This window comes from Kryptolebias marmoratus, linkage group LG20, assembly GCF_001649575.2.
Source record: "Kryptolebias marmoratus isolate JLee-2015 linkage group LG20, ASM164957v2, whole genome shotgun sequence".
Lineage (NCBI taxonomy): Eukaryota > Metazoa > Chordata > Actinopteri > Cyprinodontiformes > Rivulidae > Kryptolebias > Kryptolebias marmoratus.
This window is the reverse complement of record NC_051449.1, coordinates 14,578,120-14,602,101: the sequence shown is the minus strand read 5'-3', so window position 1 is coordinate 14,602,101 and position 23,982 is coordinate 14,578,120. Positions and strand designations below refer to the sequence as shown.

General features: G+C 40.1%; 1 protein-coding gene across 1 annotated transcript in view; it reads right to left on the bottom strand.

Annotated features, from left to right (window-relative positions):
- dnah9l (dynein, axonemal, heavy polypeptide 9 like) overlaps positions 1 to 23,982 on the bottom strand; it is a 36,866-nt gene that overhangs the window by 7,403 nt on the left and 5,481 nt on the right. Inside the window, exons 11-67 of the mRNA XM_037981918.1 lie at positions 22,659 to 22,719; positions 22,067 to 22,566; positions 21,895 to 21,972; positions 21,764 to 21,819; positions 21,549 to 21,669; positions 20,527 to 20,696; positions 20,223 to 20,445; positions 20,018 to 20,134; positions 19,738 to 19,824; positions 19,438 to 19,596; positions 18,821 to 18,904; positions 18,576 to 18,734; positions 18,114 to 18,236; positions 17,507 to 17,629; positions 17,033 to 17,257; positions 16,735 to 16,953; positions 16,403 to 16,570; positions 16,072 to 16,197; positions 15,886 to 15,993; positions 15,676 to 15,807; positions 15,433 to 15,593; positions 14,275 to 14,431; positions 14,031 to 14,176; positions 13,816 to 13,932; positions 13,597 to 13,735; positions 12,706 to 12,798; positions 12,372 to 12,566; positions 12,196 to 12,273; positions 11,861 to 11,993; positions 11,436 to 11,563; positions 11,056 to 11,204; positions 10,808 to 10,958; positions 10,583 to 10,714; positions 10,275 to 10,448; positions 9,962 to 10,166; positions 9,592 to 9,757; positions 9,382 to 9,484; positions 8,792 to 8,929; positions 8,592 to 8,693; positions 8,191 to 8,352; positions 7,211 to 7,294; positions 6,780 to 6,889; positions 6,481 to 6,643; positions 6,215 to 6,338; positions 5,886 to 6,028; positions 5,630 to 5,791; positions 5,445 to 5,504; positions 5,188 to 5,361; positions 4,972 to 5,118; positions 3,356 to 3,469; positions 3,001 to 3,144; positions 2,553 to 2,735; positions 1,775 to 1,876; positions 1,235 to 1,369; positions 570 to 743; positions 343 to 475; positions 121 to 223 (exon numbers count right to left, since the gene is read on the bottom strand). Coding sequence (XP_037837846.1) covers positions 121 to 223; positions 343 to 475; positions 570 to 743; positions 1,235 to 1,369; positions 1,775 to 1,876; positions 2,553 to 2,735; positions 3,001 to 3,144; positions 3,356 to 3,469; positions 4,972 to 5,118; positions 5,188 to 5,361; positions 5,445 to 5,504; positions 5,630 to 5,791; positions 5,886 to 6,028; positions 6,215 to 6,338; positions 6,481 to 6,643; positions 6,780 to 6,889; positions 7,211 to 7,294; positions 8,191 to 8,352; positions 8,592 to 8,693; positions 8,792 to 8,929; positions 9,382 to 9,484; positions 9,592 to 9,757; positions 9,962 to 10,166; positions 10,275 to 10,448; positions 10,583 to 10,714; positions 10,808 to 10,958; positions 11,056 to 11,204; positions 11,436 to 11,563; positions 11,861 to 11,993; positions 12,196 to 12,273; positions 12,372 to 12,566; positions 12,706 to 12,798; positions 13,597 to 13,735; positions 13,816 to 13,932; positions 14,031 to 14,176; positions 14,275 to 14,431; positions 15,433 to 15,593; positions 15,676 to 15,807; positions 15,886 to 15,993; positions 16,072 to 16,197; positions 16,403 to 16,570; positions 16,735 to 16,953; positions 17,033 to 17,257; positions 17,507 to 17,629; positions 18,114 to 18,236; positions 18,576 to 18,734; positions 18,821 to 18,904; positions 19,438 to 19,596; positions 19,738 to 19,824; positions 20,018 to 20,134; positions 20,223 to 20,445; positions 20,527 to 20,696; positions 21,549 to 21,669; positions 21,764 to 21,819; positions 21,895 to 21,972; positions 22,067 to 22,566; positions 22,659 to 22,719 — 8,123 coding nt within the window. The remainder of the gene's footprint in view (positions 1 to 120; positions 224 to 342; positions 476 to 569; positions 744 to 1,234; positions 1,370 to 1,774; positions 1,877 to 2,552; positions 2,736 to 3,000; positions 3,145 to 3,355; positions 3,470 to 4,971; positions 5,119 to 5,187; positions 5,362 to 5,444; positions 5,505 to 5,629; positions 5,792 to 5,885; positions 6,029 to 6,214; positions 6,339 to 6,480; positions 6,644 to 6,779; positions 6,890 to 7,210; positions 7,295 to 8,190; positions 8,353 to 8,591; positions 8,694 to 8,791; positions 8,930 to 9,381; positions 9,485 to 9,591; positions 9,758 to 9,961; positions 10,167 to 10,274; positions 10,449 to 10,582; positions 10,715 to 10,807; positions 10,959 to 11,055; positions 11,205 to 11,435; positions 11,564 to 11,860; positions 11,994 to 12,195; positions 12,274 to 12,371; positions 12,567 to 12,705; positions 12,799 to 13,596; positions 13,736 to 13,815; positions 13,933 to 14,030; positions 14,177 to 14,274; positions 14,432 to 15,432; positions 15,594 to 15,675; positions 15,808 to 15,885; positions 15,994 to 16,071; positions 16,198 to 16,402; positions 16,571 to 16,734; positions 16,954 to 17,032; positions 17,258 to 17,506; positions 17,630 to 18,113; positions 18,237 to 18,575; positions 18,735 to 18,820; positions 18,905 to 19,437; positions 19,597 to 19,737; positions 19,825 to 20,017; positions 20,135 to 20,222; positions 20,446 to 20,526; positions 20,697 to 21,548; positions 21,670 to 21,763; positions 21,820 to 21,894; positions 21,973 to 22,066; positions 22,567 to 22,658; positions 22,720 to 23,982) is intronic.

Here is a 23,982-nt window from a genome sequence, read left to right as displayed (position 1 = left end):
CCCCCCCCCCACACACACACACAGAAAGAGGAACATTTTTATAACATGATTTTTTATGTGAAACAGCACTGGGTGAAGGAAATGTCAGCACTAAAGGATTGTAAAAGTAGAAACACTCACCCCCTCTGCCCCAAACTGACAACCTTGAGAGTGTTACCATAGCGACTCTTGATCCATTTGATGCCCTGCAGCTGAGGGTCAATGAGCAGAGGCCAGCGCTCACCTGAAACAGTGGGCACGTTACCCAGAGGTGTCACAAAGCCAACCTGAACTGTTGGCGCCAAGTGTCAGAAAGCCACCAGCGGGACCAGATAATGGAGAAAATCTATAATCTCTGCTCACAGTTCGTGAGGATGGTAGCATTCTGAGTGGACATTTTGTCCCCAGGTAGGCCTTCATTGTTCCACTGGGCCACTGTAGCGTCATCAGTCAGCATCAACACTGGGTCCAAGCCAAACATCATGGGAATAAGCACCTGGTGAACACACACACACAAATTAGATGGAAATGTATACAGCAATCTAAAGTTAGTCTGCTGTGGAGTGGACGGGGAGAAAATATCTTGAAACCTTTTGGTTGTGGAGGAATGGCATCCAGAGGTTGTCCAGCAGCTCCCTCCTGTATTTCTTCGAGAAGGAGCCGGCGTAGGAGATGAAAGCTGCAGTCAGCAGAATGTCTCCGCAGAGAGTTGCCTCCTGTTCGTGATACTGAGCCACTGAGTGGGTCCAGCGCACATTCTCACTCTGAAACACACACACACACACACACTTTCATCCCCTTTCATCCTCATCAACACCTAAATCAAGTGCGTTTAAAATGGCATGGGGTAATAAAATTTGAAATAAAACTAGCATTTTATGAAGTAATGCATATTGTCCGCCTCTATGGATGCCAAATTTTTAATTGAAAAGTCTCATTAGTGATCAGATTATAGATTGGGGATGACTCTTAGCTACTAACACATCAAAATTTAGCTTAATATTTCAAAAACTAACTGAGTTAGAGCAATTTCTGAGTTTGCTAATGTTGATTAGCTGTGGTGGAATCAGGCTGGCTCCAAAAGTTAAGTTTTAGGTGTAAAGCCAATGATTATGTTCTGTTGGTTTAGCGTATGAAACTTTGGCAATTACATGACTGCCCACCTCTTATGGCAGCTGCTGATAATAAAGGATGTATAGCTCAGAGGTATGAGTGATTATAATCTCCAGTTACGAGCTGATTAATGCATACTCACCTCCAAACCCTTAACCAGTCGATTAGCTAGTTCTATTGTCTTGTTGGTGAGGTTGACCTCTTCCTGGAAGCGCAGTTTTTCTGCTGTGGCTTTCTCAAATGCTGATGTCAGAGTTTCCAGGTTACCATCCAGCTCCTGGGAGGAGGAGATGCTCCATTGTCAGAGATGGTCATGAAAATAATGTTATTTCAAGTTTGAGCAAACCAGAAAATTAATGATGCTAATACATTTAATTTACATCTTTAACATGGTCCAGAAATTGCTTAGGAAAACAAAAATCAATTACCACTATCTAAACAAGCTAATTTTCAACAACTAGGTTTAGATAACCTATAAAGTTATTTTCATTAGCAGTTAAGTCACTGGCATGGCCATTAGTAAACACAGCTGCCTGCTATCACTGGAAATAACTACCAATCCATTCTGGTAACCTCAAATCCACTGACCAACAGATCCTCCACTAATCATTTTCTGTGCCATTAAATCCTTTCAACATTTACACGTAATAAAAACGGGNGGGGAATTTCTAAACAGACTCACTGCAAGTTTTTTCCTGATGACCTCTAGCTTCTCAGCAGCTTCGGCCAAATCTGCGTTAGCCTGAGACAGACTCATCCTCTTCGTCTCCACCTCACAGAACACCTGCACACGCAAACATCATGAAAGACCTAACAATCCTCAAAGGAATGCATATCGCCCGCTGCCAGATAATCTTATAAAAAGAAATGACAGAGGTGTAGCTTTTCAGTTTTGGTCAAACCTTTGAAAAAAAAAACAACATTATGCACAATTTTATGCAATATTGTGATATTTTGAGTGATCTGTTAGCGCTTGGAGTATGTGTTGGGAATGACTGTCAGCTACTACCACACCAAATATTAGCTCAGCATCACTAAAATTGGCTGAGTTATAGCTGTTTTTGTGAAGGCGATGGTCAATTAACTGTGGCAGCCATCTTGAACGGGGTTGACTCCAAAGGTTATTCAGCTGCAAATGTACACCCAGTGATTGATTTCTGCATACTTCATTAAAGTCCGTTGCAAACAGTACAGGCAAACAAACACACAGGCATGGCCAAAAACATTATTACTCTGCCTTTGCCTTCAGTGGCGAGTAATAAATATAAGATTGTACATTTTAATATACAATACAGTTATTACAGGAAATATAACAACAAAAACAAAAAAGTGGAAATGTACTTACAAAAATCTATCCAGGGCAGCACAAGTATAGGAAAGAGGGAAGTCTGTTAAGAACAACAACAGTGCTGCTGACTGCTAACCACCACACACGGACTTTCCTTGTGTTGTGTCTGTACCTCGTGGAAGCGTACGATGTTTATCACCCAGGCACAGAGGCCTGCAGCGGCCGACGACTTTTGCCGCACAAACTCCGGGTTGAACTCGGGGTCGCTGAGGTAGTCGTCTCTCACACACTTCACTGTGGCCTCGGGGATGTGCTCTTTGTCAAAGTTCACCAGAGCCTGCAGGAAGTCGTCCACCTGGAGAAACATTTGTGCAGAGTGGACCCAACATGACAGCATTGTTAGACTCTCTCTCTCTCTCTCTCTCTCTCTATATATATATATATATATATATATATATAGATAGAGAGAGACTTTCTGGACAACACAGAGAAAGGAAACTGCTTCAAAACATATCATCCTAAAAGCTTGTTTACTCAGAATTTATCAGCAGTGTTCTTTTAGATTTTGTGATATCAGCCATAAATTGCTTACAACACCAGCCCTTTCTGTAAAATATCACCTTGCTCATAACCATCTTGGAGGCCTTCCAGCTGCGATCTTTGGGGATTCGGCCTTGGGGAGACAGCAGCACCAGAACAGCTGCTGACACATTGGTAACAATACCTGGAGGGTTGGGAAATGTCCTCAGCTCTGTCAGGTTCAGCTGAAACAAACACACACACACACACACACACACACACACACACACACACACATACACACTCATTACTCTGTTTCTGAGGTTATATTAGAGACAATCTTGTAACACATCGTTCTTCTGCTTACAATAGACACATCTAATAAAATAAATGAAATAAAATATGACAAATAAATAAAACAGCTTGAGGTGTCTCCTGTGTGCTGAAACACTTTACCCTGTTTAGAGTATTGAGGGCTGTGTTGGCTGCCTGCAGAGCCGGTTCAGCCTTGGCCAAGTCCTCCTCTGTCTCCTGCTGTTGTTTTGTCACTTCAGCTTGAATTGCTTCCACCTGAACAATTACAAAAACATACAAGTAATCCTTTTTTCTAGATGCTTTGTTGTAATTCTGGCCTATTTTCACTCACCTATGGTCCCATTAAAGGAATGCACATTGCCCGCCACCTTTCATGACAGAGCTTTAGACTAAGATCATCTTATGTTGTAGCTGTTTTGATCAAACCTTGAAAGTTATAAAGTTATGCTCAATCTCATGTGATATTGGAAGATGTTGTGCTCAGAGTATGTGTTGTCAAAGGCTCTCACCTACGGATACATCAGTTTTTAACACAATATTAAAAAAAGTGAGTTATAGCCATTTTTGTGTTTGCTATTGTTAATTATCTGTGGCAGCCATGTTGAATTGGGTCAATGTCAACAGTTAATCAATTGTAGCATTACATCAAATTGTTATTTCCTGAAAGATTAATATCTGTACAATGCTACATGAGATATTTTGCTAACAGACAAACAGGATTGTGTCCACCAGTTAATTGGAAATTTTTAAACAAAGATTTTGTGCAATCTGTTGGCACTCAAAATATGTGTTGGGGATCACTCTGAGCTACTTCCACACCAAATCTAAGGTCGGTATTTGTCACATTACCTGAATTAAAATAATTTTGTTTTTTTTTAGGATTGGTTGGTTGTCGCGGTGTGGCAAGCCACACAGGGTAAGATCCACACCTCAGCACAACCTTGTTTCACTTTAGTTTACTTTGCAGTCACTACTTTAAACAAAATAATCATTATCCAATGTATTGGTTATCTATTAGTTTTCTATCACACCTTACAATGTTTATATGGAGTGCACACATATTTACACTGCAAGGTCAAAGTTCAATTTTATGTGGTGGTAATACTTTTTTCTTTTGAGTTACCTGGGTGTTTGGCTTCTCCTTCCTGGCTGGCAAAAGGTGTGGCGAGGGCTGAGATTCCTGAAGTAGTGCTGACTGCCTCATTGGACTGAACCACATGCTTCATGTCGGAGGGGTGTTTTAGGGTTTATTTTCATTGTTTAGCTTAGAAGTTATGTGGCAGCCATTTTTATTTCCCCTTGTTTGTCTATATGGTTTAGCTAAATCAGCATTTAAGTTCCTTTATGTTGTAGGTCAGTTTGTCTCATTTCTGTTTGAGGTTTAGTTAGTTATGATTTTTGAGTCCTGTGTATTAAGTTGACCTCTTTTATTGGCATGACTGTTAAATGTTTGTTCTGTTAGCCATTTGTTTAATTTTTTTTTTTTAAATAAAAAAACACTTTTTGAATGAAACACTTGTGTCCTCCATGTTGTACTGCTTGGTCTCTGACAGTCGCACTCATCTTAAATCAGGTTGACTCGGTTAACTTGAGAGCATTTTATTTTACTGATTAAAATTCAAATGTTTGGTGTAAGTTTATAGATTACTGTGTTGCAAAAAAACAAGCAAACAAACAAACAAAAAAAAAGGCAGAGCAATTAATTGTCTCACCCCTATTTTGTTCCTGCTTTAGGCCTTAAAGTCACACACTCGTACCTTCTGCTCCTCTTCGTCAGCTACAGCTCTCTCTTGGTTGAGCTTGTCCGTCTGTTGTCCTATTTTAGCGAGGAGCGCTTCGATATCTGCGTTCCTCTGCCACAGCTCCACCTCCTGCACTGCTAACTTGGCTTTGAGATCCTCCACCTGTCAGAAGCCACACATATGTTCAAGACAGGCAAGTCTAACGTACGTATTTTGTGCACGTTTGCCAACCTGTGATGCAGTGTTGAGCAGTTTCTGCAGTCCATTCTCTAACCGGTCCATTTTCTGGGTCAGTTCTGTGCGTTTTTTCCCCAGCAGGTTGTCGTACAGCTTCATGAACTCAAGGAAACTCTTTGGAGTGGTGTAGTTGAAGTGCTTCTCATTCTGTTGGTACTTCACGCTCACCTTCAACAAACCGGCCGACACACGATGTCAAAGAAAATAAAAGGAACTGCGGCTGCTGACCGGTGCTCTGCAGCAGCTCTCACCTCGTTGACGCTCGTGTGGGCGTAGGAGATGAACTCGCTGATGGATGCCCTTACTTTCCGCTGCACGACAAGAACACAGACATGGGTTGAAGAAATTTACACAAACAAGAACAGATTTAAGTGTATAATCACAAGACATATTATTGGAATGAAAACCAACTAAATTTGTTCCGAACTGTTCTTACCTCCAGCCCAGGTACCTTCTCTATGAACGTAGAGCTGACGGACTGCAGAGCGAGGTGAGGCCAGGGGTGAAACCAGTCTATAGCAGTACAATTAACCAGAGCGGGAAACTTCCTCGCACGTGTACGCAACGTAAATCCAACCGGTGAGAAACACAAAACCACCTGATGGGGGGAAAACAAAATCACAAAAAAGGTGAATTAAAGCAATAAATGAGTAAAACCCTTAATAATAAAGTGGTGAAATGACGTTTTAGACCTTGAGCTGCCTTCTTATTCGTTCAATGAAGAAACTCCAGCAGTTGTCTCTGCTATCTATGAGTCCTAATCCCCTCAGCTCCATACGGATCGATGCTACAATCATATCCACTTCTTCATCGCTAAACAGGTCAGGAATATCCCCTAAAAAGCACAACATGTGCTCATAGTGTTTATATTAATATTAACTCAAATGACACAAAAAGTCATAAATACAGCATCTTAGACAGTATAATAATGACGATAAAGAAAATATCTATGCGTATTCATTGCTTAGTAAGATCTACTCATGAAAGTAGATGTTGTTTATTAAAGAAGTTGTGAACAAACCTGAAGCCAGCATATCGTTGATGAGCACCAGGAAGCGTTCATCTGGAATCTGAGCGTCTGTATGAAGGAAGACTGTCCCAATGTTCTTAACTCCCACTTTTATGTACAGCGCTGCGATATCACTCTGCAGGCAATCAAGGCAGGCAGGTTTTCAATGAAAATATGATGAAGAATAAAGGCACTGCTGTTTTTACATACTGAAAAGAGTCAGTACGTATCAACCCAAAAGTGGCACTTGGATAACTTCTGTGTAAATGAAAGTTCACCTTCAGATCATTGATGCCATATCCTTTCCGGAGCGTTATCTGGAAAACCTCCAGGGAGCTCAGGAAGGCAGCCAGCCGACACAGACTCTGCTTCCCGCTGCCCCCAACCCCCACCAGCAGGGCGTTACCATAAGGGGCCTCCAGGATGCGGCTGATCCGACATCTGAACCCAAACACCAGAGTGGCGTGTTTATTGTCTGCCGTTTACATTTGAGCTCATCCCTGGAAATCCTTCTTTGTGGCATGTTAGTGTGTGTCTGGCCGGAGCTGATAAACAGGTGTCTGAATGTGTTTCTTACATATGCTGGATGGCTTCTTCAAACAGAACCAGGTCCATGACGGCGTGCAGCTCGTTGTAATGCTCCAGAACCTCAACCAGCGTTTTCTGGAGCTTCTCCCAGTCTGAAGCCTGAGTGGAAGGCCAAATCGAGAAAAGAACTATCCTCCTTTGAGTAAGACCGACTGTGTTTATGACATCCAGCTACAGAGAGAAACTAGGTTTCTCACAGAGTAGAGAAAGCAAACCAGTTTGCTGGTAACTGCAGTTATCATGAGATTTATATGGGAGCCACAGAAAATCTGTGCAATAAATTAATTTAAATGATGAGTTGCATTCATAACTGTTATTAAATAATACACACATAGTTTAAATGAGCAACACAGAGTCCACATCCATGAAGCTGTGACTAACTTGGTATATGTGTGTGTTGTGTGTGTGTATGCATCAAACCTGGTGATAGCGTGGCTCTCCTACTCCCTGAGCAAAGTGACAGTACACCAAAGGCTGATGAATAAAGATGGAATCATCTATTCCCTGGAAAAAAGGGCAAAAACAGCAGCAAAGAGGAAATGATGAGCACGCTCATTTTAAATGAACTTTAAATGGCCTGAAATCAAAATAATCAAAATAAAAAAGGTTTTTGCCTGTTTGTTGTTTTAGCTTATTATTAAATGTCAGTCTGAAAAACTATTAGTGATGCTGTTCAGACTAAATTAAATTACGAGTAAAACAAAAATCCATTGTGACTACAATAAAAATGGTATTCTTGCCTGACTGAATTAGAATCAAAGGGCATCTTAACAGGTCAGTCAGCCTCAGATGTTTGTTTCATCTCCATTCTTAAGTTTTGTCCCTCGCTCTCTAAGCTAAGGCCATCCTTAATGTGAATTTTCGCTATATTTGAGACAGTTTCTACAAACATAATTTTCAGAGAGATGGGGATTCCTTCCAATCAACAGCAGTTCGTTTTGGAGTTACTAGAGTATTAGTTAAACATTGAATAATGACAAAGAGTTCTGTTGTACCAAGAACACTTTGGAACTAAAAGCCACATTAGTTATATTGAAATTAACTTTTAAATTCAACGTAATGTTTCGGTTCAATCCATTAATGAACTCCATTCAAATGACCCCACACTTTTTTATCAGGCTAATATAGATTTGCAGATTTTATTAAAGTTAAATAGAGTTAAATTATTATTATAATTCAAACGACAACCAAAAGGAGTTTAATCAGTGAGTTAATTCAAATCAACCAAACTAACATGGAGATTTACACAACCAGGACTTTGTAATCGAGAGAACATTAGATGTTAGTCCTAAGTAACTTAAGCTTTCAAGGCGGCCCTTTTACTCATAATTTTAAGTTAAAACATGTTACATTTTTGCTAAAATATTTTAAACAAACAAATATAATGGCTTTTTTTGTACCTCAAAATATCTTTTCCCAGTGTCCAGCAGGATTTTATTGAAGAGCTCCACATCCTTCTCCTCCATCAGCTTGTCAGAGTAGACTCTGGAGCTCTCATGAAGCCACAGGTGAACCAGGTCCATGGGGTAACGGATGCTCTCCGGCAGGGTGAAGAGGATGCCCTGCACATCAGGAAATCATGACTTAACACGATCAGATCAGAAAAACACAGCATACTTTCTGCATTGACAAAACCGACAAATGCTCACTTGTATTTAAAAACTTTGAGTCTACATGTTGTCTTTTATGAATTTATAAGTTCCCTTGGATTGCATAGATAATTAAAACAAATCAACAATAATTTGACACTAGTTTTATGTATTAATTGTAATTTAGACAACAAGCACACATTATTTGTCACCTGGAATATGTTGGCGAGGTCTCTCAGGTTGAAGATGTAGTGGAAACGGATGGCTGTCGGGAGGAAGTTCTGGCTGATCTTTTGGTGCAGACAGATTGCTGCCTGGATGTTCAGAATCAAACAATATGATAAAAGTAAAAATAAAAAGCGTCTTTTTTCTTTTATTTAAAGTAGGCAAATGTTGCTCTGATGTTGTGAACCTGCATGAGAGTCCCAACTGAGCGTGAGACTCCGTAGCTGAATCCTCCCTGAAGGAAGTGAGCAGACAAGATGCTGGAGAAGATGGTAGCTAATGCATCGGCACCGGGGAAATGCACCGCAAACACAGAGAAGTGCCTCTGGAGAAGAAACGGGATAATTATAATCATACAGAGTCTGTGAATTACACAGACTGCAGTTTATAATGTTATTTTCAGAAATAGGCTTACATCAAATGTAGCTCGAAAAACTGCATTTTCACAGAAAATGCTAAATAAATGCTAAATGCTGAAGAACCTGATATTAAGCTGTTAAATCTAAAAGAAGCAGAACAATAGCTAAAAGCTTAAAGGAGCTAAAGGTAAGGTAATAGCTAAAAGTAGCAAAAATCTAAAAACTAAGAGTAGCAAAAGGCAACTAAAATTGTCAAAGGCTATCTAGAGGCTAAAAGTAGCAATAAGCCTGCTAGAAGCTAAAAGTAGTAGAACAATAGCTAAGTTCTTCATATGTTATTTAACTAAAGAACTTAATTTATTTTGCATTTCATCTCAGTGTAAATAGAGTACATTTCTGTCATGGTACTCATTAGTACCTGCAGTCTAGGGTTGATGGAGAAGCTTCCTGCTGTAGGGTTCATACAGGTGATGTACTGACAGTTATGGATTTCCTTCAGGACCAGCCTTTGTCTGTCATACCTAAAATATTTCAGCAAATTTAAACCCCTCAAACTTTGCAGGAGGAGAATCTTTATAAAGCCGTCCTTTCTAACTGTGACAATGTTAATGTGTCCAGACAGTTTTACCAGTGGCTGTAGTCAAGGTGCTGGCGTATGAGTGTGTGCGGTTGGACAGTCCCGTAAACATCCACCTCAGGCATGTTGAGGTCATCTATGAAATAGATGAGTCTCTTGGCAGTAGGAGGAGCAAATTTACGACCAGCTTTCTTCTCTAAAGGTTTCTCCAGGACGCCTAAAGTTCATATGGGACCATTTGAAAATATGAAATTGTGGCCACTGCAAGTAACTCACTGATAAAAATGCAAAGATAGTTAAAGTTTTTCATTTAGCTGGTGAAAATGTGCAAAATCCACTAGGTAATTGTACGTTAATAAAATAATTAACATTACTTCTTTACATTTTTGTTCCTTTGGTTTTAATCTTTTTTTTTTCTTACGCTGCAGCATGGCTGATGTGGTGTAGTAGTTAAAGGGTACTTTCGCCACCATGAAGTCCTCCTTCAGTTTGGTGACTTTATCAGACACCAGGATGGTTTTGCCCACTCCTGCGTTTCCCACTAACATGATGGGTTTGCCTCTCTGAAGCAGCAGGTCCATGAAGTAGGTTAGACAGATGGTTTCTGGGGTGTGGACCAGCACAGTCTGAAACAGACATTACACAACAAAACTGAGCGAGCTGCCTCAGTGAGTTAAATAATGTGTTATACTTCTTGCTTGCTTTAGATAGACACGTTTTAGGCAATTACACACTTGCAACGGGACATCAGGCTCTAACTCAAATGGCACCATCTTTTCACTCCAGGGCGTAAACTTTTTGGTCTCAGAGTCAATGAAATAGTCGAAGACTGTGCCCTGAGAAGGAAACTTCACAGCTCTCATCTCTTTGGACCACCAGCGGCTGAATTCAGCACGGTAGTCATTCAGCTGAAATGGATGTTGGGCAGCAGTGGGTAAAACACAACAGGTTGGAGTGATGTAAGAGTTTGAATTAGTTACTATTTGTTGGTGTAAAACACTGCTCAAAGAAGGTTTTGCTCCCACATTTAGTCAGCACTCACATGATCCTGAAAGAGAGCCCCTCCAAAAGCCCAGACGCAGGCGAAGACAAAGTAGATCTCATAAAGCTCTCGGGGGGAGTCAGCTGGAGTGTTGTCCTCCATCAACAGGCAGTCCAGCAAGGAACACAGTGTCTGATCGAGCAAATGTAGAGCTGCTACACTTTACTGAGCAACAGAGAGAATTGAGTAAAATAATCCTTTCTCATTTAAGGACTAAGATCAGACCTGGACCATGCTGTTTTCTGGAATGGGCGTGATGGTTTTTAGGTTGCAGCGGACCTGTTCCAAACAGTACGGCACATACTTGTCAAACAAAATGGTGAGGTTGGCTCGCTCTGACTGGGCCTGCCGAGTGTCTATCCAACTCGCCACATAACTGAAAACATAGAGGGATGCAAAGTCCTGTCTTAAAAAGTAAAACAAGTTAACAATTGTAAGAGTGAAACTGGGTTTACGGTTACTGTGAGTCTTACGAGCTCCAGCCAAGGTCCTGTGGGTTGACGTACAGTATTCCTGCCCTGGACACTGTAGCCGGAGTAGCAGCCCTTAGATGAGAGATCTCAAAGAGAAGACGCATGGAGGAAGACAAGCTGATCCTTTCATTGCTGGCAAGAGTCAAAACCTGCTCAGATGAACCAGAAAATTGATTAAAAAAGGTCAAATCAGGGCTTTAACATACAAAGTAATAGCACAATCCACCCAGAGACTGGCATAAAATATAAAACATATTAGTTTGGGCTTTAGGTGGTTAATGTGAAAATCATAGCAAATTAAAACTCCACACACTGACCACAGAATCTATTGAACACAATGGAGAAGACAGTACAATATTTGAGAACTTGTTTAATCTCACTTTGTTATCATCCATGACTGTGTTGAGAGACTCGATCCACATAGGGTCAATATCCCCATCGAGAACAATCCATTTGGGTCCATCATGGGTCACTGAGGTCAGCTCTCTCATCAGCGAGGAGAACAGACCTAAAGCGAAGAAAAAGGGTAAAACATACATCACTATCACCAGACCATTGCTGAGGAAAAAAAATATGACATTAATACTATTTTTGTTGCACTAAAGGAAGCATAAAAACATGATCATAAACTGACTCTGAACCAGAATGATTACCCTTTAAATTTCCAATTTATTTTGAGATGAGATTCATAAATGAATTATGGTTTGACAGTTTTTTGGATCACTGCTGCTTTTCTTTGATTTTTTTTTTTTTTTTTTTTACCTTTTGATCGTTATTTTCTTCTGAAATATTTAAGCTCCCTCACCATCTTTCCACTCTCTGGTAGCGGGGTGCAGATATCCAAACAACTCATCTGTGGTAACAGCTTTTGGGTTAATATCGTTCCAAACGGGCTTCATCTTCATGTTAGAATAAGTCCTGTAGAGGGTCTTCAAAATCTGTGAGACACACATCCTAAATGTCTAACACACAACTTTCTGTAAAAGTCGAAGCCATCATAGTCCCTCAAAGTAATTTAGATAAATTATATTAATCCATGAATGATTGCTTTAGATATGAACGTGTTTGTTTTTATAAGTAGGAGTGAGAATCTTGTTTTGTATTCAGTGCCACTGATGTAGAGAGTAGATTGCTGCTGACCTGACTCTTTCCTGTGCCCGGCCCCCCTACGATAAAAACAGAATGTCTGACAGCCAGCAGCTCCTCCAGCTGAGTCACCTGTCAACACACAAACACGGAAGTCACAATATCATTTAATATGCCATATAAAATACAAACTATTTTAATATTTCCCACGAGCTAAACGGATGCAGCACCTTCAGTATGAAGTTTTCCTCTGGCTGTAGGCGCAGCTCACTGACTGACTGACGAACAGCATTTTCCAGAGTGGGGTCTCTCTTCCTGGGCACATCCAGCTGAGGGAACAGGTCACTGATCAGTCCAAGGAATATGGGCACGTCACTGGTCACTATCTTCGGCAGGTTGAAGTCCCTCAGCGCTCGCATCAGCACCTGGGAAGAAAATGAGGCAGAACAGATTTTATGCCATGAAGCAAAAGTGTTATTAAGCTCAGGCTTGTGAAAACGCAAAAGGCACAATATTAAATATTGTTTTTGTTTTGTTTTTTTATCTGTGTGAACACCAGCCCACCTGTTCTTCAGGTCTGCTGCGCTCCTCTCGCTTCAGTGAACCAGCAACAACCAGGACTGACTTTATAGCACGTAAACCCCAATCATAATGATCCTAAAATATGTGAAAAAAAAAAAAAATCAAAGCTACATTTTTTTGAATATGTTATGCACCAAAGAAGATATATTTCTCTTATCATTCAGTGTTGCACTCAATAGTTGTCCCAAAACAGAAACAGTGAAAAGTTGAGTCAGTGCTGATTCACAATATTGTTTTCCTATTTTTTATTTTTCTGTAAATCTTTTTTCTGTTTTTTTTTTTTTTTCAATCTAACTACTACTGCATACTTGGTGCTATTTTAATCATTCATATATCAAAATGTTCAGATGATTTAAGGGATGGGTGCCAGGACCTTTGGGTTTTGTGACTTTGATACTTTTCAAAATGTTTAATACATTTTGATCTCTTCAATTCTTTCAAAAACACAGTTCTATTTGAAATCTGCTTCAGCATACCTGCTCTATTTTTTCCCTTCTTCTACTATTTTTCATTACCATTCTGCTACTTTTAGCTTCTAATGAGCCTTTTACTACTTTTAATTAGCCTTTTTGCTACATTTAACCCTTAATTAGCCTTTTGCTTCTTTTAGCTTTCAGCCAGACTTTTGCTGAAAGCAGGAGTCTAGCTCCTTTTGCTATTTTTAGCTTCCCTTTTGGTAATTCTAGCTAGTGTTTTGCTACTTTTTTATTTTATTTTTTTCATTTTACCTTTTAACTAGTATTCTGCCTTTTTAGATTTAGCAACTCAGTTTTCAAATTTCAAATAGTTGGTGAAGAATTGGATGAAGTTTGACAGAAAGTGCAGTTTTTACTAGTTACATTTAGTGTTCTGACATTTTGTTAATGCACACACCTGTTTCGACAGCAGCTCCTTGCACAGAGTGTAGAGGCTGATAAACTTGCGTGCCAGCAGACGTGCATCAATAAACCCTTCGGCCACCAACATGATCTCACAGATCAGCTCGAAGTCTGGGATTACCATTGCACACGGCCTGAATGTTAAACAAAGAGGCTGCAAATAAGAAACTGCTGGAGTTTGTCAACTCTTCATTTTATTCTCAGTGTATCTGACCTGAATAGAGCCTTTAGATTTTCTGGGAGCTCTGCTCTGCCAGCATAGCCAGGGTTCAGAGTGATGAAGATTCCCACCGTTGGTTTCAACTCGATTTCCTCTCCCAGAAAATGAAACCTACTCACACAGAAGGTTTAACGGGTGCATCGCGAAAGCTCAGACCACATAAGCAAACTAATATAAAGACAGGAGTTGCATTAAAGACACACGTATACCTCTGCTTTTTGTTGCGTACAGCATCTTGTATGGTCTTGACCTGCACAGCAACCACTGACAGAACGTCCACTGAGATCCTGTTGAATTCATCGAAGCAACCCCACACTCCTGTCTGAGCCAGACCCTTATAGATATTACCTATTGACTGAAGAAATGGGATGGAAACACACAATAGGCTGACTATTTTGAAAAGTAGAGTACAAATATCTGAGCATTGGGAGGAGTGCCTCCGCAGTCTGTCACCTTGTAGTCCATTTGTTCTGAGCAGTTGAACACATACACCATGATGCCTAGGGAGCGTCCAAGGTCTTTAGTGGTCTCTGTTTTACCCGTGCCAGCTGGGCCAGACGGAGCACCACTCATAGTCAGATGGAGAGACTGGGTCAGGGTTATGTAACACCTGACAGTGTTGGAGTCAAGATGTAAATATATATAAAAGAAAACAATCAATAACCAGCAGATTCAATTGAACAGAATGAAAGCTGTGATATCACATTAAATTTTTATGATATTACTTTATATGTAGTGGGTGCTTTTAAGCCTCCACAACTTGTCAAATGAGACACAATGCTTAAATAGCTGTGTTTGTGGTTATTGGAAAAAGGGAATTCATTATTGTTGCCCACTGCCGAAAGACAAATACTGGGCGATAATGTTTTTGCCCGTGCCTGTGTGTGCTTGTGTTTTTGTATCTGCTTGTTCCTAAAATATCTCATGAACTCCTGGATGAATTTTAATAAAACTTGCAGAAAGTAATCATTTCATATATATAACTACAACTTGATTCAAGATGGCTTTTTATGGCAAACCAATATTAAAAACTCCAAAAAGGGCTAAAACTCAGATAATTTTACTTGTGTTGATCTTAAATTGGGTGTGGTAGTAGCTGAGACTGATTGCCAACACATATTCTGAGCAGTAACAGATTGTACAAGATCTTTGTTTAAAATTTTGCCATTATCCATTTGGAGACAACATTGTTAGCGACACATCTCATAAACCACTTGACTGATTTTAATAAAACTTTCAGAAAGTAATTATTGGGTGTATATCTACAAATACTTTATTGAAACTATCAGAATGTTATCATTAGGTAGAGATCTACAACTGATTAACTTTTGTGGTCAACCTCTATTAAAATGGTCACCACAGCAACATGAGCCAATTAAACAATAGCTATAACTCAAATTTACAGATACTGACATCAAATTTGAGTTCAAAGTTTGACCAAAACACATAGAATTCATTTTTCAACATGAGGTGATCTTAGTCTTAAACTCTGGCATGAAAGGCAGCGGATAATATGCCTTCCTTCAAGGAACCCCACTTTTTGAAGTATACTTTATGAACATTGTGGTTGCTCCGTGTGCTTGTGTGTACTGATGTAGCTTCTGTAATCACCTGTCAGTGAGCGGAGTGATGACCAGTCTGTTTGTATTCCCCAGATATTCGTAGCTGAACTGGAACTGGGCGTCACAAATGTTAACGTAACAGTGTCGAGTTCCTTCATCCCAGCGGTGGCGTAACTGAGACAGCCAAGCAAACGCCTGTCCAGTCGTCACCTAACAGGCACCAAGCAATAACACTTTCACGAGGCTCAAATAACTCTCATCCAGGTATGTAGACTGGAATAATTAGAGCTACCTTTTGAGAAATAAGGTTGGCGACCACATCTCGAGCATGGACATCGATGGTGCAGATGGTCATTATCTTCTGTCTGTCCCCAGGAGTCAGATCTCCGAGCAGCATGTGGATCAGCGAGTTGAGCTGCGTGATCTAGAAAACCAGAGGATCACTGAACAAAAGGGCCACTTTGTTCACCTACAAATGTAACAACAAGTTACTCTGCAACACCTGTTTTCTGTTGTAGTCTTTCAGAGCGGTTTCAAATCCTTCCTCCACCCTGGCAAAGGCAATACCCACATCCGTGGCCCACCACACCTGACTGCCAGTTAATGATACCTATAGACAAAAAACACACAAGATAAAGTGTGTGTTTTTAAAATGACAAAGTTCATTTTAAAGACTGCCTGATCGAACCTGTGCAGGGTAGTCAAAGAGCCACTGGTCTCGTGGTTTGTCTTCGTAGGCAGCGACGGCCTCCTGAATCTCCTTCTGCACGGTACAACGCATGGTGCTCTCCAAGGCCCCCAACCAACACTCAGCCTGCAGAAAGACACAAAAGTACTGGAGTTGGATCAAAATGGAGAGGTAAAAAGTTCAGAAAAGCACTTTATATGTGAACAAAAAACATGTGGCCATATTCACAATACAGTGTAAATGCAGACACATTTCACAGATATACCATAAAGTTAAAAGAGGAAATTATTGTGCACAAAAATCTTTATTTATTTTTTTTGCTTTCAAATACCTGTCCTTCACAGGTACATGGCTCAGAGAAGGAAACATATTCTCCTTCTCGACTGTACATCCCTATAGCAACCGCCACCCCATCCTCCTCCCCTCCTTGGGAACCGTCTAAGTCCTTGAAGCGAAGATCTGCTATGTTGTCAAACAGCTTCAGTAAGTGCCTGGTCACCTAAAAACAAAGAAAACAACCCCACAAACACACAGAATTAATCTATTTCAATTTGCAATGCTGTTTTTCAGTCTTAGACACAAGACTTCAGAACTGATGACTACATTCTGGTAGCAACAGATGCACAGGCTCTTTCTGGGAGAAGATAATTTGTTTTCTGTCACCTGTTTGGGCTGTGTTCCCTTGGAGACGATCTCCAGCAGGTCTGAGGCAGAGACAAAATAAAATCTGGGGAATGTGAGTCTCTTAGTCTCCAGATACTCAGCCAGGGCCTTCTCACACACAGACAGCCTCTGCTGTAAGGTTTCCAGGCTCTCCTGGAAGCCAGGCTTGTTGGTTACGTCTACCACGTTACTGTTCTGCACCACCTCAGTCATCAACGTCTACATGAAAGGAGAGCAAATCTTTACAAAAAACAAACAAACAAACAAAACAACAATTTAGGCTGGCCTGCACTGTTACCTGAAAGTCAGTGTGTATTCCCTGGAAACGCTCAGCATCACGGGCCAGCTGGCAGCGGATGTCGTCACTGTTTGTGAAGATGCTGTTGAGGTGGGCCCACGTCCTCTGGACACACATCCAGGTGGAGATGACCAGGTCGGCCACCATCAGCTTCCTCTGCCATCCACTCACTTCTGCCTGGAAATACTCCACGTACTTACTCATCAGGATGTTCTGCAGCTGCACCTGAAGACAAATCACACAGGGGCATTACATGACACTTTATTAGCATACAAAATCACTTTGGCATCTTCTCTTTCTTTGGCATTTTATTTTATTTTTTCAGTTGCAGTCATTTGTTTCTTTAATGTCACAAAGTGATCCTAATGACCTGAAGCCCTTTAACATTGAACTCGTAATGAAACAGTTCTGTTTCTCTCCTGAGCAAATAAAGTGTTACTCATATGCTGTCAGGAATCCAGTGAACAGACTCACCTGATTGTCCTCAAGAGTTTCAATTAAATTCTCATCAGCTTTAAGCAAAGGAGTTCCCGTGCTCGTATGTGTCTCATATGATAATGACATAACACTCCAGGTCTGGGTTATCTCTGCTAAAACCTGGAAACAAAAAAATAATCTAAACAGGACTGTACCAACAAACACTACAAAATAGAAAGAAGGGACAGTTCAAAAGATTTTATGACTTGTGAGTTTACATTTTTGGTCAACTGTGGATTTAAATTCAGAACTATTTGTTGGCTGCTTCTTAAACAATGGTAGAAAATTCATATAAGACTTCATTTTTAGATTGATTATCTTAGATATTTTTGTAATTGAATGTTTTTTTCATATCTTTATTTTGTTTTTATTGCTTGCTGCCAAAGGTGTGTGTGCATGTTAATATCTTTTTATTACATTATGCCCAAGTTGGTTTTATGTTCTTATTTATCTTCTGCTTTTATTCTGTTTCTTCTGTACTTATACAATTTTTATGTATTTTATTGTGAAGCACTTTGTGATTTATATCTGTAAAAAGTGCTATATATGAAAGGAAAGCTAGGCAAAATAAATTACAAAAGCATCAGTACACAGGCTCCTGTACCTTCTCGATGCCCATTTCTTTTACAGCTTTGTCCACTATGTTCTTGACCTCATCCTCGACACGATGAAGCTGCAGTTCCAGCAGGTCCCCCAACGTGGTGCCCTCCCCCATCACAAACCTGACCTGAGGATCCAAACAAACACATGCCAGTCTGTGGTTAGGATCATCTAAATCAGTGGTCTCCAACCTTGGTCCTCGAGGGCCACTATCCTGCATGTTTTACTTGTTTCTCTGCTCCGACACACCTGATTTGAATCAATGGCTGATTAACAGGCATCTGCAGAACATGAAGAGGTGATTTAACCACGGAATCAGGTGTGTTGGAGCAGGGAAACAAGGAAAACATGCAGGATAGTGGCCATCGAGGACCAGGATTGGAGACCCCTGATCTAAATAATTAGTCTTTAGAGCAGAATCATGTCAAAACAGCATCACGGCGCAGCAGCATATGCACTTCCATACCCCTGTGGTGTTCATCAGCTGCTGCCAGTGTCTCTCCCTGATGGCAGAGTTTTGCAGCTCGTTGACAGCTCTCAGAGAGGTCAGCAGGTTTTTCACAGTCGATTCCAGACCCAAGTAGACATCCCAAGCTCGCACTTCCTTATCTAGCATCTTCATTTCCTGCAGCACAGCACAGAAACACTCAAGGCTATTGAAAATGTACTCCCCTTCAAATCGCATCATAAGCAAAATGCGCCAACTCATACTTTAGCAAACCGCCGCAGCTCCATGTCCATCTGCTCTACGTTGATCTCTTTCCACGGCGTCTTGGTCCAGTCTTTTATACTTGTCTAGGAATTACAGATTATTTCTCTAATGATTCTTTATAGCAGACAGTTATTAAGGAAAATAGATCATGAGTTCAAACCTCCAAATGCTTCAAATGTCAGTCATTTGTTGATGTATGCACAGTATTTAGTTTATTTAAAATCCATCCAATGGTTTATGAGATATTTCACTAACAGATAGATTGTGTTCACTGTAACAATCAATGCCAAAGTTTTAGGCAAAGATGTGGTGCAATGTGTAGTGCTCCGAGTATGTGTTTTTGATGACTCTCAGCTACTACCACACCAAGTTTTAAATCAATATCTGTAGAATTATCTGAGTTTTAGCCATTTTTATATGGGCTAGTGTTGATCAGCTGTGGTGAGTTTAATCAGTTGTTGATGTTTGATGTTTTCAGTAAAATCTGTTCACTGGTTCATGAAATATTTCGCTAACAGACAGACACACACAGGCAAAAACATTATTGCCCAGCTCTTGTCTTTTGGCAGTAAATGGTAGTAAAAAAAAAAAAAAAATTTTGTGTGTACAAATGTACCCTGACAAAGATGACCATGTCCCAGACTGCTTTGACCAGGATGATGTCCGAGCGACTCTGGCGCAGCTGCTTGTACTCGGGGAAGCTGACCTCGAACAGAGCGGCGGTGTCCTGCAGCTTCTTCATTTCCATCTCCATTGCTGCTACTGATTGATTACACTGAAAAACAACAGTTCAGTCTGCTGTCACACTTAGGTTGCTCCATAGATTTCCTTTAATCGTTCAGTTCAGACAACTTTAGCAGTGATCGCTCTTTTTCCCTTTTTTTTAGTTTGTAAAAGATTCTCTTCCACCGCTCACCTTATCAATTAGTTTATACGGCGTCTCCACATCGATCCTAAAGATTGACTCAGCACGAAAATGTTCCCTGAACTCATGCTGCTTCACCTAAAAAGAGAGAGAGAAAAAAAGGGTAAATTCAGAATACACTATCTCTCTGAACATAAATCTTCAGCTACTGGTGGGGGTGAGGCCTCATATATAATGCAGGAAAGAAAATAGGAAGCTTTGTGTATCAGATATCGAGCTCTTTGTAGAGGTTGCAGGCTTGACATCCTACCTAACTCACACTCAGCCTCACCTCAAAGCGAACACATTTCCTCCTTATAACTGAAACTTCATTAGACTGCAGCGGTGCCACCTCGTGTTTGACCGTGAAAGCAACTTTTTTTAGACTTTTCCACTTTTCAGGCAGCTCCTGTGTGAAGTGGCAAAGAAGCACATAAGGTAATGCCCCGATAGGCATTTCCTGTCGACATTCTGTGTGCTGGAGTGCTGTTACGTGCCTCGAGCTGTGTGTAGACACTCTCTGGAAGTTGCTGTCCGTAGGACTTGAGGAGCTCAGCAGTGGACTTGAGCGGTTTGAAGTGCTGCTCATTACTAATCTGTCGATCTCGTATGGCCATGAGGTGTCCCATTATGCTCACCAGACCTGCATAATCCCCATCGGACACCTTCGTAGAAAGACCGCTGGCTGTGTCCTCAAGAAAACAGGACATTTCCCTCACACTGTAGAGACAAAAACAGAACATCACATTAGATTTCTGAGTTGCAAAGAGTGACAGGGACTTGTCTGTATGTGTGTTTAACCTCTGGTTGACGTGGTTGAGAAGATGCTCTTTAAACATCCAGCTCCACCTCTTGATGACATTCATCAGTGTGTGCTTGAAGGGTCTGATGTCCAGCTGCAGCCAGCCACAAAACACCTTCTTGTCCTCCATCTTGCTCACGCGCACATACAGCGACTCAAAGAGATTGATCTGGATGGAGGAATAATCCACTCACTGTGATTTAACTAAACAGCTCTCTGAATGCTAAATAAATGACAGAATCTGCATTTTCTGTAAAAAAGCAGAGTGAATGCTGAGTGCTGAAAATCTGCAAAAAGAGATGAAAATTAGTTGTTAAAGCTAAACCAAAAAGAACACTACCTAAATGCTAAAAAGGCTAAATGCTAGGTAAAAGCCAAAAGTAGCAAAAGGCTGGCTGAAAGCTAACTTTAACAAAAGGCTAGCTAAAATCTAAAAGTATCAAAATGGTAGCTAGAAGCTAAAAGTAGCTAGAGGCTAGCTAAAAGGTAAAAAGGGCAAAATGCTAGTTAAAAGCTGCAAAAATTTAATTAAAGCTAAAGTGGCAAAAAGCTATTCAGAAGCTAAAATTTGCAAAAGGCTAGCTAACCCCCCAAAAAAGCTAGCTAAAAGGTAAAAGTAAAAAATGGTAACTAGAAGCTAAAACTAACAGGCTGATAGCTAAAAACTACAAATAGCGTAATTTTATAAACATAGAGCTGAAGCAAAGTTAAAAAACAAAAATGTTTTAAAGGAATTGAAAATATTTATATGTATTTATATGGGAAAGTATTTATAAATAAAGCTAAATATTTAAAAAAGTATCAAAGTTACAAAAACCAAAAGTCATAGCACCCATCTCCTGAATGAGATAAACGTTTTCATATATGAATGGCTAAAATAACATATATGCAGAAATACTTAAATTTGAAAAAAATATGATGAAAAAGCCCCCAAAACAAAACAGAAAAACAATTGTGTAAATGCTGATCAAGATTCACACAATCCTTAATAAAAGGAGTGAGTCACCAAAGTGCTACACACTTGATCTTTAAAGTTGTCCAGGGTGGGTGGGCTTTTTTTCAGTTCATAATCAGCATACAGCTCGGCTTCCTCTGTGCTCAAAACGTGACCGTAGAGCAGAAACTGCCTCATAAACTCAGACCTAAAATGTAGATTAAAAAAAGAACAAAACACTAAAATGTCATTTTTACACAAGGAATTTGACCAATTAAAAAATGCAGTCACCCTCATCTGACCTGTCATCAGTCCAAAGGTAGCGGTAGCTTGAAAATGAAGCCTGGTACTCTTTGACCTGAAAACAGACACAATCTTTACACCTATAGAAATTCGGCATAAGCCTCCAGTGAAGAATAAAAAAAGCACAAACCTTGGCGACAGATGTGCGTGCTCGTGAGCGAATGACATGACACATCTCTGATAAATCCTCCATTTCATTTATGTCACCCTACAAGATGAGAAAACAAGATTGCACCCGTCAAGGATCTTTGTGTATTTGTGTAAGAACGCATTGTGGATGTATAATCTCATCTGTTCACCACCTGATAGTTATTCAGGTGTGTGTGGGCTGCCATTCTGGGAATAAAGGACGCCATGTTTGTGATATTGGCCACCATTTTATCCACAATGTCATAGAAGTTACCACCGTGGTTTAGGTCCAGTGAAGGGTCGAAGGTCATCTCGTTGCTGTTGAGTACCAGCTTGATTTCAAACAGCGGCGCAATACACTGAGCTGCATCAGTGTTGTCCATGAGGTACTGCAGGGAGCAGCGGACAGCGTTAGAGAAGCCAGAAACGATCATCCTGTCCACATATTCTGTGTAAGCCCTCCATTCACTGCTGTCTCCATCTGTCACACCGAGCATCGATTGGTTCTCCTTGATCACAATGGAAAAAAACCCAGAGATAATAACTTTTGTGATTAAGTTTTGCAGATATTTGCATGTGTTACTCCTGTATGAGCAGAGATTGAACAGTGAGGTGGTGAGGAGACCTGCAGTAGTTTGTGTATCTGCTCCCCCGTGCTGCTGATGAGAGCTCGCTGTTTGGAAACACTCTCATTGATTTCAGAGAAGTTAAGCAGAGTGGAATCATGAGTGCTTCTGGTGATGAAAGCCCGATTGCTGAATTTACCCATGTGCGCCTGAACGGCTTCAACATTAGCTTTACTCTGCTCGACTCGACTAGAAAGGCTCTGGCAAAAGAAAGAACAAAACAAACAAAAAAAGAGCAACAATTTTAACTTATATTCACATTCCCTATAGCAAACATCTTTGTTATTATAGTCAGTTTATTTTTGATGTCTTTAATAAAAACTTTGTTCAGTTTTCTTAGGATTATTATGCTGTAATAAATACTGCCCACCGCCATGAATATAGGAGGATGTTTATGAAATTGCAGACACTGTGTGTTTCAAAACATTTTATGAACTAGAGGTAAAGTAATCACTGGATGTACAAATACAACTGATTTACTTTAGGAGTTAACCTGAATCAAGATTTAATCAACCTTAGCCAATACAAAAATGACTGTAACTCAGTCACTTTTACTGATTTTGAGCTAAAATTTGGTATGGAAGTAGTTGAAAGTCATCCCCATCTCATACTCTGAATGCTACCAGATTGTGCAAGATCCTTGTTTAAAACATTGGCACAGAAGGAGACAGGCATGGATTTCTTCAAGAACTGCTCATTTTAATTTAGTTATGTTCTTGTTCTTTGTTTGCCTTATGATCTTTTTCATTAGATTGCCTCCACAGTCCTTACATGCCACCTATTTTTTATTAGTAATCAGCACACCTGTCCTCACTCACTGATCACCCTCTCCAATATTTTTACTCTGAGGTTTTTTTCATTTTAAAAAATGGGTCCCTTCCACCACACACCATCATATGTAGGTGAAATTGAGCCAAAATTACAAGTAATTGCTTCTCTTGTAAAGTCTTTAATGACTACATTGTTAACAGCAGAGGCAAACACCAGGGACCGGACAGGACATGGACTAATGAGTACCAAGGAGAGGATGAGGGGAAAAGAACAAAATGATAAAATGAACTAACTGCAAACAACAAAAAACTACAAATACAAGTAACACAATAACTTCCAAATCCACAACACTCTGTGACAGTTTTTATGTTATTTTTATTTTTTTAAGATGTCTGCCATTGACATCTAATACTTGGTACTGAGACAAATATACACACAGTGATATCTGTGAGGTTTAGGTTGTGGTTTTATTATTATCTGCTTTATTTCTTGTTTTTGAAGGTGCTTCATTCCTTACATATTCTGCTTTTGTTTTTGGTTCTTGTATATACAGGTGCTGGTCATAAAATTAGAATATCATGAAAAAGTAGATTGATTTCAGTAATTCCATTTAAAAAGTGAAACTTGTATATTATATTCATACATTACATACAAACTCATATATTTCAAATGTTTATTTCGTTTAATTTTGA